The sequence below is a fragment of the Thamnophis sirtalis genome, unplaced genomic scaffold (genome assembly GCF_051295495.1).
Source record: "Thamnophis sirtalis isolate CommonGarterSnake01/CBP01778 unplaced genomic scaffold, rThaSir2_p1.2 scaffold_6, whole genome shotgun sequence".
NCBI classification, from domain to species: Eukaryota; Metazoa; Chordata; class Lepidosauria; order Squamata; family Natricidae; genus Thamnophis; species Thamnophis sirtalis.
Window position 1 is genome coordinate 29,320,538 of NW_028261386.1, and position 16,730 is coordinate 29,337,267.

At 37.1% G+C, this 16,730-nt stretch overlaps 1 protein-coding gene across 2 annotated transcripts in view; it reads left to right on the forward strand.

Moving 5' to 3' along the window:
• BCL11A (BCL11 transcription factor A) overlaps positions 1-14,667 on the forward strand; it is a 185,455-nt gene extending 170,788 nt beyond the window's left edge. For both annotated transcript variants that reach the window (XM_014058540.2, XM_014058541.2), the window contains exon 4: positions 9,819-14,667. Coding sequence is in view for 1 of the 2 variants with exons in the window: in XM_014058541.2 (XP_013914016.2) it covers positions 9,819-9,892 (74 nt within the window). In the remaining variant the exon portion in view is untranslated. The remainder of the gene's footprint in view (positions 1-9,818) is intronic.
• Positions 14,668-16,730: the final 2,063 nt, after the last annotated feature.

Consider the following 16,730-nt stretch of genomic DNA (forward strand, 5'->3'; position numbering starts at 1 on the left):
TTAGATGACCAAAGGTCATTGGCAACCTGGCTTTTTATTGTATTTTTTTCCTTTGTCTTTGTTAAGTTCTATTGGGAAAACCACTGTCTGTGTTTTGGGAGGGAGGGTCTTTTTTTAATTGGGTAGTTGTCTGCATTACCCTGTTCATTCACCCATTTTGTCCCTAAACTGAAAAAAATAAAAAAAAATTGCTTAAAGTACATACCATAAGCTTTGCGTATCCTCATTTGACACACACTGTAAATTTCCCTCAGTGAGAGAAGCAACTTTTAAGAGAAGCCCAGTGGGTTTTCTTCACAGGGCATTTTAATATATTACTAACCTAAAGACCCAGAAAGCTCCCTATTTATACTACAATAAAATATTTTGCCCCTGAGGAAATGCTTCTTTGGTTTTATATTACAATGAATTTTTTTAAAGAAATGAGGAGAACTTTATTTTATTTTCCATCTAGATGTTTTCCTTCTTTCCTTTCTGATTTTTCCTAAGCATGCATAGCTAAAGACTAAAAGATGAGCAAGTTGGTGATGCTCATATTTGTCTATGAGAGGGTCTATCATATCCCATACCCCTTTCTGTTTTGCACTGTTGCATACAATCACTAACATACCAAGTTATAAAACGTTATGCAACACTGTAAGGTGACCTCCCATAACTCCCTCTTCTTTTTCCCAACTTTGAAATCAATTGAAGATCCATGTGTTAGATGAATTGGAAATATGTGGTCTCTGCTATGCAATCTAATATAGCAAAGACAGAAACATTTAAGGATGTGCAAGAATGTACATTGAAACATACTGGGGTGCGCATTGTAAACCCTCCAAGTTTGCATCTTCCAGACTCAACATATTGGGAAATTGCTTTGTGATACTTTCTCCAGTTGGAAAACAGACTGGGATAGGAGTTGCTCTTTTTATATAGACTGTACAGTTGATAGGTTTTATCAATACATTGTGTACAATATATATATATATATATATATATATATATATATATATATATATATATATATATATATATATATATATATATATATATATATATATATATATATATATATATATAGTCTTTAAATATCTGAACTCTGGTTCTAATTATATATATATATAAGTTTTACGAATACTGCATGTTGCAGCATCAATTTGCTTTATTAAAAACACATACCTCTGCGATACTGTCTCTTGCTCTTCCTACACAAATCTCTTGTGTATTTTTTTTGTTTACATTTTATTTTAAAGCTTAAGTTGGTGTCAGTTCATTAGCAATTTGGTACTAGTTTCAATCCTTGAGATGTTGGTTTTAAAATAACTATTAAAGTAATTTCCCTAAAGCTCACACTAGGGATTTTCCATGGGTTAATTTAAAACTGCCCATGACCTATGTTTAAAGGACTTTTAAGAACTCTTAATGTCCCAAATCAGTTGTATTTTGGCAGGTATCACTCTGCTATCAAGCTGTTCAAAGGACACCAATGAGCAGCACAAGATCAAAACCTGGGATTCCTCCACTCTGGGATTCCGAAGTATAAAATAGCTTGCCAACTATTATATTTTTTTCTGATTTGTGCTGCTTCAGGGAACCCAACAGCTGCTTTTAATACAAAGAGAGAAATATAGAATGCAAGGGTATACAAGTGTAACACAGATACATACCCATACATGCATACACTCACATACACACTCAGTACATACATACATACACACCTGCCAGACAGAAACATCTGCCGAGAGACTTAAGTTTTATAGAGAGAAAACAGTTCATGCTGAAATTTTCAATCAAATGTCCAGCCATACACAAACTCTTTTAGCTTTGAATACATAAGCATGGATCTAACACCCTATGGATTTGTGAGGTATACTTGAAGCATAAATGTTTGCTGTTCTTTGCTGGGAAAGGAGAGTTCTTAATGCTTCCATTTTTGGTACAGTATGTTCCCTTGACATGGAAGAGAATAAAATTTTTATTCTTATTAATGCAGGAGACTGCATTAATGATGCTGATGAAAATTATTATTTTCACATCCTGGTGACTCACAGGATGGGGTGATCTTGCATCTTACAGTAGAATAGGTTTGAATTAGAAAAGGTTTACATAAAACTGATAACTACATGAGTTTCACTCGAGGATTTTACTTATTACAATTCCAACCATCACATTAAACTAGTTTCAGAAATCCATATATGTACTGGAGTAATTTTATGCAGGACTTCAGAAGTTGTGAGAACTGAGAAAGGTTGTTGCTAGCAGAAGTACAGAAGAACTACAGATATATTGTGTTACATCGTACTGAAAGACTTGTTAGTTAATACCTCTGCTGCTTCCCTTAACATGTTCCACTACCAATTTTCTAAAGCAGGTTTTCAATTCCATTTTTAGTTCAGTGATTATTATACTGTACATGCATGCTAATATGAATCACGATTGATGGCTCAGCATATTATTTTTATTTTGTAAACCATATTTGAGCAAACCATACTTGTCTTCCAGTATCTTAGTTATCTGCTGCTCATTCACTTATCTCTCTCTTCAAATTTCGGGTCTAGGACCTTCAGGTTCCCACCCTTGGTTGTGCCTCCTTCACCTCCAGCTACCGGCTCAGCCCATTCACAACCACATTACTTCCTCTGCTGGTACTCTCCTGGCAATTCTCCCTGGCCAATGGGCCTCTTGCCCTTTGGCTTGGCCGAGTTTAGCTCCACAGGACAAAAGGCCACCAGCCAATCAGGTGGCAGATGGCAACCATGAGGCTGGGAAGGGTGACCGAAGGGGCTGGAAGTGGGATGTGATTGATATCAGGTTACGGAAGAGAGCAAGGGTGGGTCAGGCAGGCAAATGCTGCCTGTGCATGGCTCGTGCTGGTACTGGGAGCAGGAAACAGGCAAATGCATGCTGCTTCTGGGGGGCTGGGAGAAGGGCAGGCAGGAAAATGCCTGTGTGCAGCTGGTGCTGGGAGGAGGAAGCAGGCAAATGCTTGTGCGCTACTCCTGGGGGCCTAGGGACAGTGGCAGGGCATCGGGGGCTGCTGGTGTGTGTGGGGTCAAATGGTGTGCACAGTGTGGGGGATAACTGACCTGTCAGTTCAATATTAAGCCAGCTCCCCTCCCCCCAGAGCAGCATGTAAGCAGCATTTGCCTGCCTTTCTTCGCTTGCTCTCTTCCATAACCTGTCACCAATCACGTCTCCCTTCTAGCCCCCTTGGCCACACTTCCCAGCTCCATTGTTACCGCCTGCCACCCGATTGGCTGGTGACTTTTTGTCCTGTGGAACAAAACTCTTGGGACAAATAGTGTGTCAGCAAATGGGCTCAGCTGAAGGGTCAGAGGCCCATTGGCCAGGGAGAATTGCTGGGGGAGGGCCAGTGGAGGTTAAAAACTGGCTGTGAATGGGCTGAAATGGGTGGCTGGAGGCGAAGCAGGCATGGCCAAGGGTGGCAGCCTAAAGGTCCTATTCGGCATATTTCAATTTTTCTCTAGTGTTCCCTTCACTTCCCCCATTTTCTAAATTTAATCAATCTTTCTATTCTCAATTTCAGTATACCGCTATTTCCATTTTAGAGTGGAATGCTAAGCTTTTCTAATTTCATGCTATCTTGTTTTTCCCCCCTCACCTTTATAGCATGGTAGCTAAAGGTTGATTAGAGTGTGTCAGAGAGGTAAATAAAATTGAGCTGTTATTGATTCAAAATTTGAGCATTTTCTTATAGAAATGAAGGACACTTTTTGATGATGTCAACAAGAGTTACCAGAGCAGTCCCTTCTGTATTGGATTGCTGACTGCTTTGACATGCAGGATCCAAAAATTAATTTTTCTAGGAAGGTGGTACTAAACTGAAGCCATGAATTTTCCTATTCCTACTTTCCTTTTTCTGATCTGGCAAGCAAACATCATTAGCTCGGCACAAAATTCTTCACAGATACTTGTAGCATCCTTAGACACTTTGGAGCTGCTAAATCATATGTCATGTAGCTAGGAGCACTGCTTAGAGGATTAATAACAAGCATAATTTTCTGATATGTTTTCTTTATCATATATTACTTAGTTTCAACTCTTACATTAATTAAAACATGTTCAAAGCTGTATTAACATTTAAAAAAATAAAATGGTCTCATTTACTGTTGCTTAATATTATATTTTAATTCTTTTTCAAGGTCTTCAAGTGGAAAGTGATTAATGTAATGCTTACCAGCAACTATTGACATCCCTAGTTCCTGGGCAAATTATCTGAATTAAAAGTAACTCGGCAAGCGAATCAGAACAATATCCTCATACGTTGTGTATCTCTCCAACCACTAAACATTGATACAAGTTGATGTCAAAGTAGACATAAGATGACAGTCTTGATTAACATAGTATATTGTACTAAGTAACACAATGTTTACACAGGGAAGCCAATTGCCAAAACAGGGTATTGTTTAGTCACTGATAATAGTAATGGTTCTCCATCAATTCATCTTCAAGCCCTACAGGTTTTCAGAAATGTAATCTATACTCTCCCCTTGTCTGGGCATTAATCCGGTTCAAGGTATCCTCTTCCTGTTGCTGGTTTATTGGGCGTCTGGCTGATTAGTCTTTCTGACTTTCTTACCTATCCAGTTTCTTGTATTTTGATTTCCCTTCCCCTATATCAATTTGTTTTTTCTAATTAGTACTTTACATTTGAATTCCTAAAACCACTTTTAGGTGGCCAAAAAATAATTATCTTCTTTTTTCTTACTTTTCTCAATTCAAGCCAATCAACCTCTGTTCTTCCTAATTTTTCTAACTTTGAAAGTTATACAAATTTTCTAACCTTATACCCATCTCAAATCTCTAGGCTAATATTTCTTTCCAGTCATCTTGCCACTATGTTAGATCAAGTCTATTGAATTTCCCCCCCTCCATTAGCACAACTTTCAGTAGTTTCATTTTGCCCTGACTTTTAGGATGATGCATACTTTATCTTCACCTTCTTGACATTTTCACACTTTATTTTTCATGTCTACATACAGCAGAATTTTAAGATTTATCAAGTTTGTATTTCCATATGTTAATGCAGAATTAACCCAGTTCTGTGATCCAAACAAATAATACAGATTTGATCCAAACACGGGTATAGAAAACACTAGGTCTTACGTTAGTCTCTATTTTGATTGAGACATCTTTTGCAGAATTTGGGGGCGGAATGTCTTTATTATTCTTTCAGGTGTTGTCCATAAAAGTTCTTTGTAGGATCTATATGTGATATTGACTCATCAACTCATGTTCCTGCAGTGCCCTATGGTGCTTATTCCTGCATTGTGAGTTACATCATGCATTTGTTAGAACCTATAGATCTTCCACACCATTCACTGAAGATTCTTCAAAATCTTTACTCCAAAAATGATGGGAAAATGTTTTTGTATCCTTTTGGTTCCAGTACAAATTGCTTTTAATCCTGCAGACCAGACAGACCTTTAGAAACTTGGGAGTTAGCAACAAAGGAGAAAATGATGGAGAAGTAAGGGAGGATTAAAAATTGGGAGTAATTGCATATGATTTATTTTATGGAGTTAAGACTTCTGCTAGCTTAACTGTCATGATGGTGTTAAGGTGAGCCTGATGAATTTGAAACTGACAAGACCAGAAACTTACAGAAGACTGGAGAACCAGTGGATTGGACCATTAAATGAAGACCTGGATATGGTGACCTGCTTGCTGTTTTAGCCTTGCAAAGGCTTACAAAAGTTTCTAGATCCCTTGCTTATATTTTCCCCCTGTATTATTTATTTATTTGTAGCACACTGAGAGCCTGAAGAAAAGAGGCTGGAGATTAATAGCACTGTAATTTACTTATGTTTGGTGGATTAGACACTTAGTAAATTGTATGAAAGCCATAGGGAATATATGTGACTGACTGTATCTTAATCTGGGCTTTACAAAATAGGTAGGTAATATTGTGTGTAATCCTGACATGGAAAAATAGGCCTTTACTGCAGCACAAGGTTAATGCAAGAGTAACATCCTGTTTTCCTTTACTACATGTATAAGGTATGTTAGTACAGTTTCCCTGCAGAATTTAATACAGAGATTAATTCTGCATAATTTCCTTACTTTACGAGGGAGAAGTGTTGGTCAGGTTTCAGTATGGAATATCTGTCTCAGACTTTACCACAGAACCATGTATTTAGCTTCACCTCAAAAAGAAAATAATCTGAGTGCTAGCAGATTACTGAAATCAAAATGGCAATGCTGTTTGAAGACTTCAGTACTGATCAGTTCAATTACTATTTTTAGTACTAGTATTAAAGATTTCAACGATATCATTTGTACTGGCTTTTATGAATGTAAAGATTTTCATTGGTCATCTGCTGTGAAACAGCCATTATTTCAGTTTCCATTACTTTGCACATTGCATATGTACAGAATGTGATACAGAAAACTGTCAAACTGTATGTCTTGTCTTCATTTCTGAGGCTAATTGATGTATGTATGTATAGCATATATTTTAAAACTATCTGTAAAGATGATGCCTTGAAATAATTAATCAACCATATTTTCTTCAAATAGGAGAATTGGCTTGGACCATCCAAGAATATAGACAGATCTTAAATATCATGAAAGCTTAATAACATCCACATTTGCTCTATAGTTTTACTCTTATAATTTCCCAAGCCACGTCAATTACGATAACATCTCAATGATATCTCTTTTTGTATCATTGATGAAGGCAGAGTAAAACCATTAAGTTCAGGATTCAGACCTTCCACAAGAGTTAATTCATTTAGGTTCTCGTCTCATCCATCTCACGCTAACTTGGCTGCATGGAACAAGGCACTTTCCTCTTCCTTCACCATTGTTTTCTATGTTGTTTAACAAAATAAATCTTCCCAAAGGTTTTCTTACAAAGACTTCATTAAACCAGAATTCCAAGGGCCTTTCAGATTTCTCATACTTAACCTTAACAAAGTGACTCCCATTCTTGTGTTTTAGTTTGCACAGGGAAATAGAAAGCCCAGGGCCATACAGCAATTTAAGGACAACCGGGCAAATTCACAATGTACCTAAGATTAAAGAACCTGCTGTTTTCATGTGGAATATGTAAGTACAGCAGATGACAACACCTAGCGCCCTTGGCTGATTCAGTGAAAGCTAAGTAGGGGCAACTCTAGTTAGTACTTTAAATGAGAAATCACTGGGAAATCACTGTAGGCTGTTCTGGGAAGTAAAAGTATTCCAGAAAGGGATAGTAAATAACTTTCCTACTATTGGAAGGACAACTGCATGAACATCTTCATAGTTAACTAGGAGTTAAATGTAATTTGAAGTAGCCTTTACCATTCTTAATGGTTGAGTGAAGTCAGCCAGCATTGTGTCATTTCAGTTTGACTACATGATAGAACTTTTAAGAACAAGAAGTAGAACCTTCACTACAAAATAAAATCACAGAATTTGTTTCTTCAAGTCATTTATTACTATTAGTTGGGTTGTGAGCCCTTGTTAGATAGGATACTAATATCTGCACAGTGCACACCTGAATAATAACAACATTGCTCAAACACTGAATGTGATTAAAATGAAGATTTTTTAAATTTTCAGTCACACTTTTTATGTACATCACAATCTGAAAATACGGTTACTGTGTCAGTTGTGAATTACTTTCGTGATGTAGAGGGTTAGGTCTATTGGGGACAATAAGACAATGGAAAACAACAGCACAGTGCCACCCAAACAGACTGAAACAGCTGTGAGCCTTCAATGTTTTTCTGCAAATCTCAGCTTCCTTAATCATTAGCTGTGTTAGCTAAAATTGTTCAGCAATATCTAGAAATCCAGTTTTAAAGACTTAAAGAACAATTCATATCTGGCATGGAATTTCTGTACTGTGACTTTGCTTCCCATGTATAGGATGCGTGGAAATTAAGTTCACATTTTCAAGATCTCATAGTATTGTTTAAGTAACCAGAAAAGATAAGGAAGCTGATCCACAGGAACCAAGCAGAGTAGAATAATAAAAGTTTTTGTAAGACAATGTATTGTGGCCGGAAAGCAAAACAACAACAACAACCAGCCATGTGAAATGTGACATTTTCTAGAAGTGTGATGAATTAATGGCATTATAAAAACATTAACTATTGAGGCTACTTAATATTTGCTAGATTCCTGAAAGCAAATTCTAATGGTAGCCATAATGCATTCTGAAGTTGTGTCAACATTCTATACTAGCTTGACTGGCAGGCTTAAGAAACTTTTTGATATGTATTTCTGGTGCAAAAACCTCCACTAAATAATGAACAATGTGGTTCAAGTGGGCGGAACATATAATAACGTCACTTGTGAACATTTGAAAGGCATTGAATCTCAGAAAGGCAAGCCATTTCTCAGAAAATTTGTCACAATCCTACTGCAATTTTCAAATGAAAATGATTTTATGCTATAATCCTGATTCCCACAGATATATTTCAGTTGAGCTATATCACTTCAGGCTGCAGAATAGTAGTCATACTTGTATGATCCTATATACAAAATGCATATCAATGTTTGCATAACATTACTACTGAAGTATTTTTTTCTGTCTAGAAATTATCAACCCTCAAAAGTAGATCACTGAAATTTCATGCTAAAAATGATACTGAAGAGCCCCTTAAAATCATAAAGAAATGGTTTGTCTTTATCAGAACTACCAGTTTTTCATGTATTTGATCAGAATCATATCCTGTGTAATAGACACTAACACATTGTTGTGATTGACTTTAAGATATGAGAATGTATCTTAAGATTGCTTTTTTAATTAAGGAACTGCTATGTGTTGTTTAATAAGGGAAGCAGCACACATGATCAGCTATGTCTTTCTGGTGCAGTTCCTTGTATATTCCAGCATTATGAGTGGAAAACATTCCATGCTTCCAACACATCTAATACATAACCAAGTATCCATCTCGGCACAATCAGTTGGATGATCTTTATGGACAAAGCATCAGATTACAACAGTGTCGTTGGATTAGACCAATTTAGTGGGTGGGGGAACAGTAAAAGCTTCATCATTTACAAGAACCATAATAATGGACGGAATTCTCCAATTCTGGATTCTACATCCACAGCTTCTACTAAAGTCAGCAAAGTTTGAAGGGCACAAACATGTAAGCCCATGTCTCACATCATGGGAGCTGCTAATGGGCTTGGATGTCAGCATTTCTCAAGGAAAAAAGACTGGTATGATGACAATTTGTGTTGTCATGAGATTATGCTATGTGTTAGGGTAGACTTAAAGGCTCTGATCCAGCAAAGGAGATTCAGGTATGAATAGCAATAACACTTAGACTTCTATACTGATTCATAGTTCTTTATAGCACTTTCTAAGAGCTATAAACCTAGGGCACCTATTGCCCCCAACAATCTGGGTCCTCATTTTACTCTCCTTGGAAGGGTGGAAGGCTGAGTCAACCTTGAATTGGTTGAGATTGAACTGGCAAAAGTTAGGGGAGTTAGCCTGGACTTCTGTATACTAACCACTGTGCCACCACTGCTCCATGAATGCAGGCTTCTTTGTGGTGAATCCACATGCATAAACCACAAAATGTGCTCTGGCCCATAAAAGTAGTTGAATGTGTCTCTACAAAATTGACCAATGGCCATATTGATCTGTGATCTTTTGTTGTGAATGACGGTACATATGCTGGATTGGGGCACTGTATTTTTCAGCTTAGGTAATATAGGAGATTGTTAACTTGGGAGGTGCAAAGTGATCAAGTAAAGTATTGCCTAGTGTGCTGCATCCTCTTAATTGTAAACACAAATGCTTTGCCTTTCAGTCCATATTACACCTTTCTTTTTTCCCTCCTCTGTCCCCATTTTTTTTCTAGGTTGGCGTAGCGCCCAGGGAACTCCCGATGTATGGCAAATTCCGGATGGAAGCTCAAGGACGCTTAAATTCTGAGAGAATTTGAAACGCAATGGGGATTTGCGCCACGTATGTGCCATCCAACTGGGGTTGGCTGTTTGGTTAGTTTCGTGATGCTACCTGACTGAACAGCATCAAAAGCAGGATCTTTGCAGACACCCCTCTGCCACCTGTCCAGAAGACTTTCTATTTATATATTTTTAACAAAATAGCAAACCACATCATTGGGGAAAAATCTTTCATCAAGGGCTTTCTTATATATATCTATATTCCTTTTATTTGACAATCTTGTATGCCATTTTGTTTCTAGAATGGCAATGGGAAAGCCACCTAAAATAATAGAGTGATCCAATAAACAAGACGTTATTAAATCAAATTACCTTTTACTCAGGCACATCTACATTTCTCATTTATGATGTCCAAGGCCTGAAAGAACACACATTTTAAAAACCTTTAAAGTTCAGGAAGGCTTTTTCTCTGGACCTTTGAACTGCTACATGAGTCACAGAGCAGGCTGTAGTTGAGTTGGGGTGGGCACCCTATGGGTTGCATGTGACTCCCAAGTTCACTTTTTGCAATTTACTGAGCCTGTCAAGATTATACAATCAACATTTGGTGGAAACTACCAAATAATGATGGTGCCAATTCTCAATGAGAATACATGAAAATAGGTGTATTAATTTCTGATGGATTTAATGCACTGATCAAATTTTATTCTTCCCAGCCCCTCCCACCAACAGAAAATCTTTCTTCTCTGGTGATGCTATTATGTTACTGCACAATCCACTGCAGCTGTAAAAACCACGGTCCTTGGCCATGGAAAAGTTGCAAGACTTAAACAGATTAATTTTATGAGGTCTGGTTCAATATAAAATAATTTCTTTGACTTTACTTACTTCAGCATAAAGAGATCTCTCTCTTTTTAAAGTATATGCTGAATATTTCAAGGCCAATTTTAGGAATATCTGACTGGAACTTTTTATCCACTTTGTTTAACACCTATTCTTCACTAATGGAGAATGGCAGAAGGGAGAGCACAGTAAACAGGAACTCTTGTGGCAACATCTAACATAGCCAATGCTTGCAATGACATAATGGTGTGCCAGCTGATGTCACACGTGGAACAACTGCTCCCATTGATTTCTGCTGGTTGATTTTGTGCATACTAGTAGCCAAAACTCAATGTAAAAGCAACATGTCATAGTGCAACATGTCTTCCCTAACTAGTAGAAGTGGAATACTATTATTTAGCCCTTTGAAAGTTTTAATCAAGTGCCTGTTAGTTAAATATGATCAAACATTAAGTCCAATCATGGAAATGGCCATCTTCTTTTCACATAATACGTCCCAGTGTTTCTTAAGGGAATATTTGAATTGCAACTTCCCTTAGAGTCCTTTTCTTCCTTCTAGTGAGGCTCCATAGCTTTGCTTTTCCCATAAGATACGTGCTATAAGAAAAGATTTAAAGAGAAGCAGAAAGCTGGCAGAAGCAGCCACTGCAATGGCACAAATCCTGAATATCTAGGGGTCTGAAACACATTTGGAGCCTGATCTTTTCTTATGGTATCATTTCTCATACCAGTTCTTTGCGTGAACTGGTATGGGAAGACAACTGGTGTCCTCTTTTTTATTACAATTCCCACTATCCTTTGCTGATAGGAAGTGCTAAAATATTTGGGAGAAGCAATTTGTCTACCCTTGTTGAAAAATTAATAGATGGACAGAAATAAAATGGGCTTGAAATCCAAGAATTTGAAGGAAGGCTTAAATTAATTGAATTCCCTGTGATGTAAGAAATTAAGAGCCAAAGTAATTCCTGCAGATTATTTTCCCCTCTATCTGGAGATCTCCAGTGAAGCAGAATCACTTACCTTCCAGATGCTTGGTTCCATTATCAAGCTTCTCTTAAGGACAAGAAGTTTTTACTAGTGCAGAACTGAAATCTCTCATCCTCCATGATAAGTCTGTTGTGCTGCCTTGACCAACATGGAATATACCTTTTCTATCTTTTGATAGTCCTTAAGATTTGAATTCCAATGATTAATTACAAATCATTGATCCCTATCATTGATCCAGTAATTTTGGTATCCTATGCTATATTGACAGGCAACATAACTTGGTATTTCAGAGGAAGTCTCTCTTTATCTGGAGATCCTCCCAAATTACTACTTCAAAGTTTTGCTTGCTCTTGGTTATAGCTGATTAGTACATTTTTACTCCATGCCTAGGATCTACAAAGAGTCTGAATTGAGTACTGGAGAAAGAAGCAAGGAATTTTGTATACTCAAATCTTATTTTCTGGCAGTTAATTTTCCCACAGAGGGCAGTTCTTTCAAAGGACAAGTGAAGCTGGGTCATTACTACTATTTTTTCCTGCAACCTAAATTAATTGGGGAAAGGATAGTTCTGACAGATGATAAAATAGCACATGGGAGCCAGAGAAGGATAGACACATAATTCTTTTCATCTCAAAAAAACTATTAGGACTTTCTATGCTTTCTCTGTACCAGTTCCAAACAGACACACAGTTTCTCTTGTGAAAGGGATTTGTGCACAAAACAGATTTACAGCAATCCATACCATTGCTAAATTTGTGGTTGCTTAAAAAAAAAAAAGGCAGGAGAAAGAGATTAATCCATTGCTGATGCCATTCTCCTGATTTGAAGAGGTCCATTGGCAGTTGTTTATATTAGGAAGGAGGTCCCCATTGGTAACAGAGTTCTCTACTGATGCAAATAGTAGCATCAGGAATTTGCTATTCAACCTTGTGCTGATTCAAACTTCTTACTTCTAAAAGGTCAAATTGATTGGATTCAAACTTTTAAACCAATCTGAAAAATGAATTTGAGTCAACCGTGGTATTCAATTTCAAAGTTAAATTTATAGAACCATTTCCAAATTAAATCTCTGGATAGTGTATTTGCACAGCTCCAATAACTGTGTTTTGGGAGCCAGTTACCTTGGTTGATAACCTGGTGAACCTCAACATAATTGCCTATAACATAGGCCTAAAAGACACTGTAGTTTTAAAAAATTCTGGAGAGAATAAAATTATTTAAAAGTACATCTGGCAAAATATTCCCCTCTCTGGAAGTGATTTCTTTGCACCCATCCACTGTTTTTTTTTAACCAAACTTGTAGAGAGAATGGAGAGGGAAATTGTAACAGTCCTCCAACACAAGACCAGGAGTGATATATAAGTGTTAGGATATGTGAACACAGAGTATGCTGGGAAAATATACTGTGCCCCCCCCCCATCACCATCGGTCTCCAGTATGTGTATCTGAAAGATCTGAAATGGATGTTAGGTATTCAGCTGAACTGCATGATCAGGAACTTTATCAAAATTTCTGCTAGTGAAAGCGTTATAATTAAGTTCAGCTACATGTGCTACATTTCCATTTCAGATCATCCAGATAAATAAGGGGATGTCACAGCAGAGGAAATAAGGCTGAAGTATGTTTCTTGTTATCATCCATGCTTGTAAGTTTTTAGTGTCAGAGGAAGGCTTGGGATGTGCACAGGATTTGTATATGCCCTCCCTCAAAAATTTGTATATGCATGGGTTGCTAAGCCAGGTTTGTGAATGTAACTGATCGTTGCCCCAATTGGGGGGAGGTAAAGGAGTCTGGTTGGTTTATACCGAGCCAGCTCATTGGTTTATGTTGATTACTGTCAATGCTATGCTAAGTGGCTGTGTTTCTCCTCCAGAGGTCCAATCTAATGCTAATCCTTTTAACTGAAAGTACCAATAACTGAACTATGAGCCATGTGACTAGCCATGTGACTCTAAATTATCATAAGTTTTTAAAATCAGATTAAACCAGAAACAACTTATATTTTCCCATCCTACAATTTACAGCTCTAGACAGCATATGTTTGCAGAAGTATTGAAAATCATTATTACAATTCCATATTCTAGTCATCACATTGATATTCTTGCCTAATTCTGTGTGGGATTTCCAACTGTCTTAATTTATTATTTGTGTGCAACTAAGTGATGCTTATTGTGATGTATTGCTTTTCTGTTGCTTAAGTATGTATTTTGGGGGACAGTGGGATGGGTGGGCTACTTTGTTTGGAAAAATAACAAACAAATGAAATCTAAGAGGTGTTTGTGTCAGACTGTGATTGTACAACTTCTTCTTTGGGGGAAAACAAGTGACAAGAAAATTAATATACTTCTTAGACTCCCTCTCTATTTTATCAAGGAAGCTAAAACTATTCAAGGAAAATACTAAAGTAACAAAAAGTTTTCACTGAGATAAGAAATACCAGCTTAGACACTCTCATATGGATTATATTAGTAACGTAAAACCTTGGGATTTGAATAGAGAGATGAAGGGAAACAATCACATAATTATGAGCCTGAATGAAACTGGACAACATGGAAGGAATGATCTGGAAAATGAAACTATTGGTGCTGGAATGACCTACATACTTTAACTGATGCCAATTGACCTACACATTCTGGACCAAATCATTGATGTGGCTGGAGAGATTCTGTGACACCCAACGTTATTTGGAATAAGCCAAGCCATATGCTACAAACAAGACAACTCCCCTTTCCTATTTTAATGTCCCAGTTGCCTTAAGTAAGGTTTTTAATTATTGCCTTAGAAATGAATTGAATCCTCTTTTAGGAGAGCAATGTGGGCAACAGGTCTTTCTCACATAGATCACTACATTAGCAGAATTCCGTTAAAAATGAAGGTGAGTGGAAATCACATGGGAAGGGAATTATACCAAGGCAATTTCCAGATCCACTTTCTCATATAAGCATGGATTTCTCCATATTACTTTATCTACGCAACTAGAGCAATGGGAGATGAAGCTATAGAACTCTAATCCAAGTCAATTCTAAATTTAGAAAAAAAATCATGAGAAATTTAATGAGACACATTGGTCTTGCAACATGTATCAAGGCATGGTTAAGCTCATCAATTTAAAAGAGTGGGAAAGCATTTTAACTAGTTACACTGAATGTTATTGTAAGGTTTTGTTTTCATTAGAAAATCAGTTTGGTTCACAACTACCCAAACAAGAAAAAGCACAGTAAATATGTAAAAAGAGAAAGAAAGAAGAAAAGAAGTACTTTCACATTGACAAGATTTTATTACATATCAAGTTCTTAAGTCATCATGTTTTCCCTTTTTAATAGCAATCACATCTTGTTGTATCTTGGGTCCTAAATATCTATTTCATTTCCCCAAAATTGGTCAGTTTGCAACAAGGTTCAGAAAGATTAAATAAAAATAAATTGGCAGCCCCCCATCCCCTAATACAGCACCACCACTGTATTTCTTTGATTAAATTACCTTGGTTCTAGAATCCTTGTCTCTACATGCAGTAACTGAGTCTCTTAGCAATAAAATATAGCAAAGGTTAACCTGTTTGTGACACTTTCCTTTCCCACCCACCCCGACCTTAAAAATTGCATTGATTAAGTCATCACAAGCTGTTGGCGGGTTGATATAATTTTTATAGGATTCTAATAAAACAGCAGACTGCTCATTAAAGCACACTGATTTCAGTTGCTCAGAAGGAATTTCCAGAACAGGAGCTTGAAAGATACACAGCCACATACATTATTCTGCCAGCTCCACATTGGAACTTGTTGGATAACCTGAATACCTAATAAGTCTTGAAGCCTGATGGTTAGAATATTTAGTTCTCAATGTGCTGAGTGACCATTAACACAGGGAAAATTGAAATGAGTTCCTTCCTTGGCTTTTTTAATATTCTGCTTAATGTGTCATTTATTAAGCACTCTTGGAGTTTAAGTCCTTGCTATGTTTTTGACCACATGGCATGCTAGAATTTTATGGCAGGTACTTTTCTCCAATGGGAGGGAGGTCTCTTCCCTTGAGGGATGTTTTGTGAAATATAAAGACTTTCATTACTTTTCTCATCATTCAAGTGGACAACATCCATGCCATTGGCTCTCATTATATGCCATAATCTCTCCCAATTTATAGATCCAACAGACCACTGTGGAAGCCACTTCCGTGCTTCTGCAGCTCCATCCTAAGGCAGCCTTGCTGGGACTATTCTCACATGTGAGAAGGAACCATAACACCTTAAAAACCATGCATCGTATTGCACAGAAACACTGGACATCATTTTGAGGACTTCAGCTAACATGGTTTTGCAACAGATACTTTTCTGAGGTCTCAATAAAATCAGGTACCAGAAACTGGCCAGGTGGACCTGAAGGTATTGGTCCCAGTTTCCAGAAGAACATAAGAATCACAAGGTCTCAAATCCATGCATACCACAAATATGCAATATTTGCAATAGCTCATAAGCAGACAGAGCAGGAACCAACGTTTTTGCACCACAGTCTGTGACCTGAAATGACAAGGAAGTCCCAGAGTAGAAATAAAGACTGATACATAGATACTGGTGTTTCAGGGTTCACCTGACTAGTTGCTTGGGCTGAGTAGTATCATGAATTGTTAAATGTCCATATTGATTGGAACTACTGAGAGAGAGAGTTCAGCAACATCTACAATTGTCCATACTTAACTACTGATTTTAAAGGTGGGACAGCATATTCTTGAAATATGGCTGTCCAAAGACACACATTTATTATCTCTAAGTAACATTTCATGCTTTTGGAATAAAGGTTCCATATGTGAAATACTTATAAAAGCTTTTCCCTGCCTAAATTATAGATGTTGCAGAGGATGGAACAGAGAAGCTGGCAGTTTTGAGGATGGAGCCAAGAAATCACCTCCAGTTCTTTTGTATGTTTCATTTTTTGTCAGGAGATCATAATGCAAATCCACAAATAATCCACATGAAAATCTAAAATGCAAACACTTCTATAACATTGAAAAATGCATTGACCCATGATGTAAAACATAATATC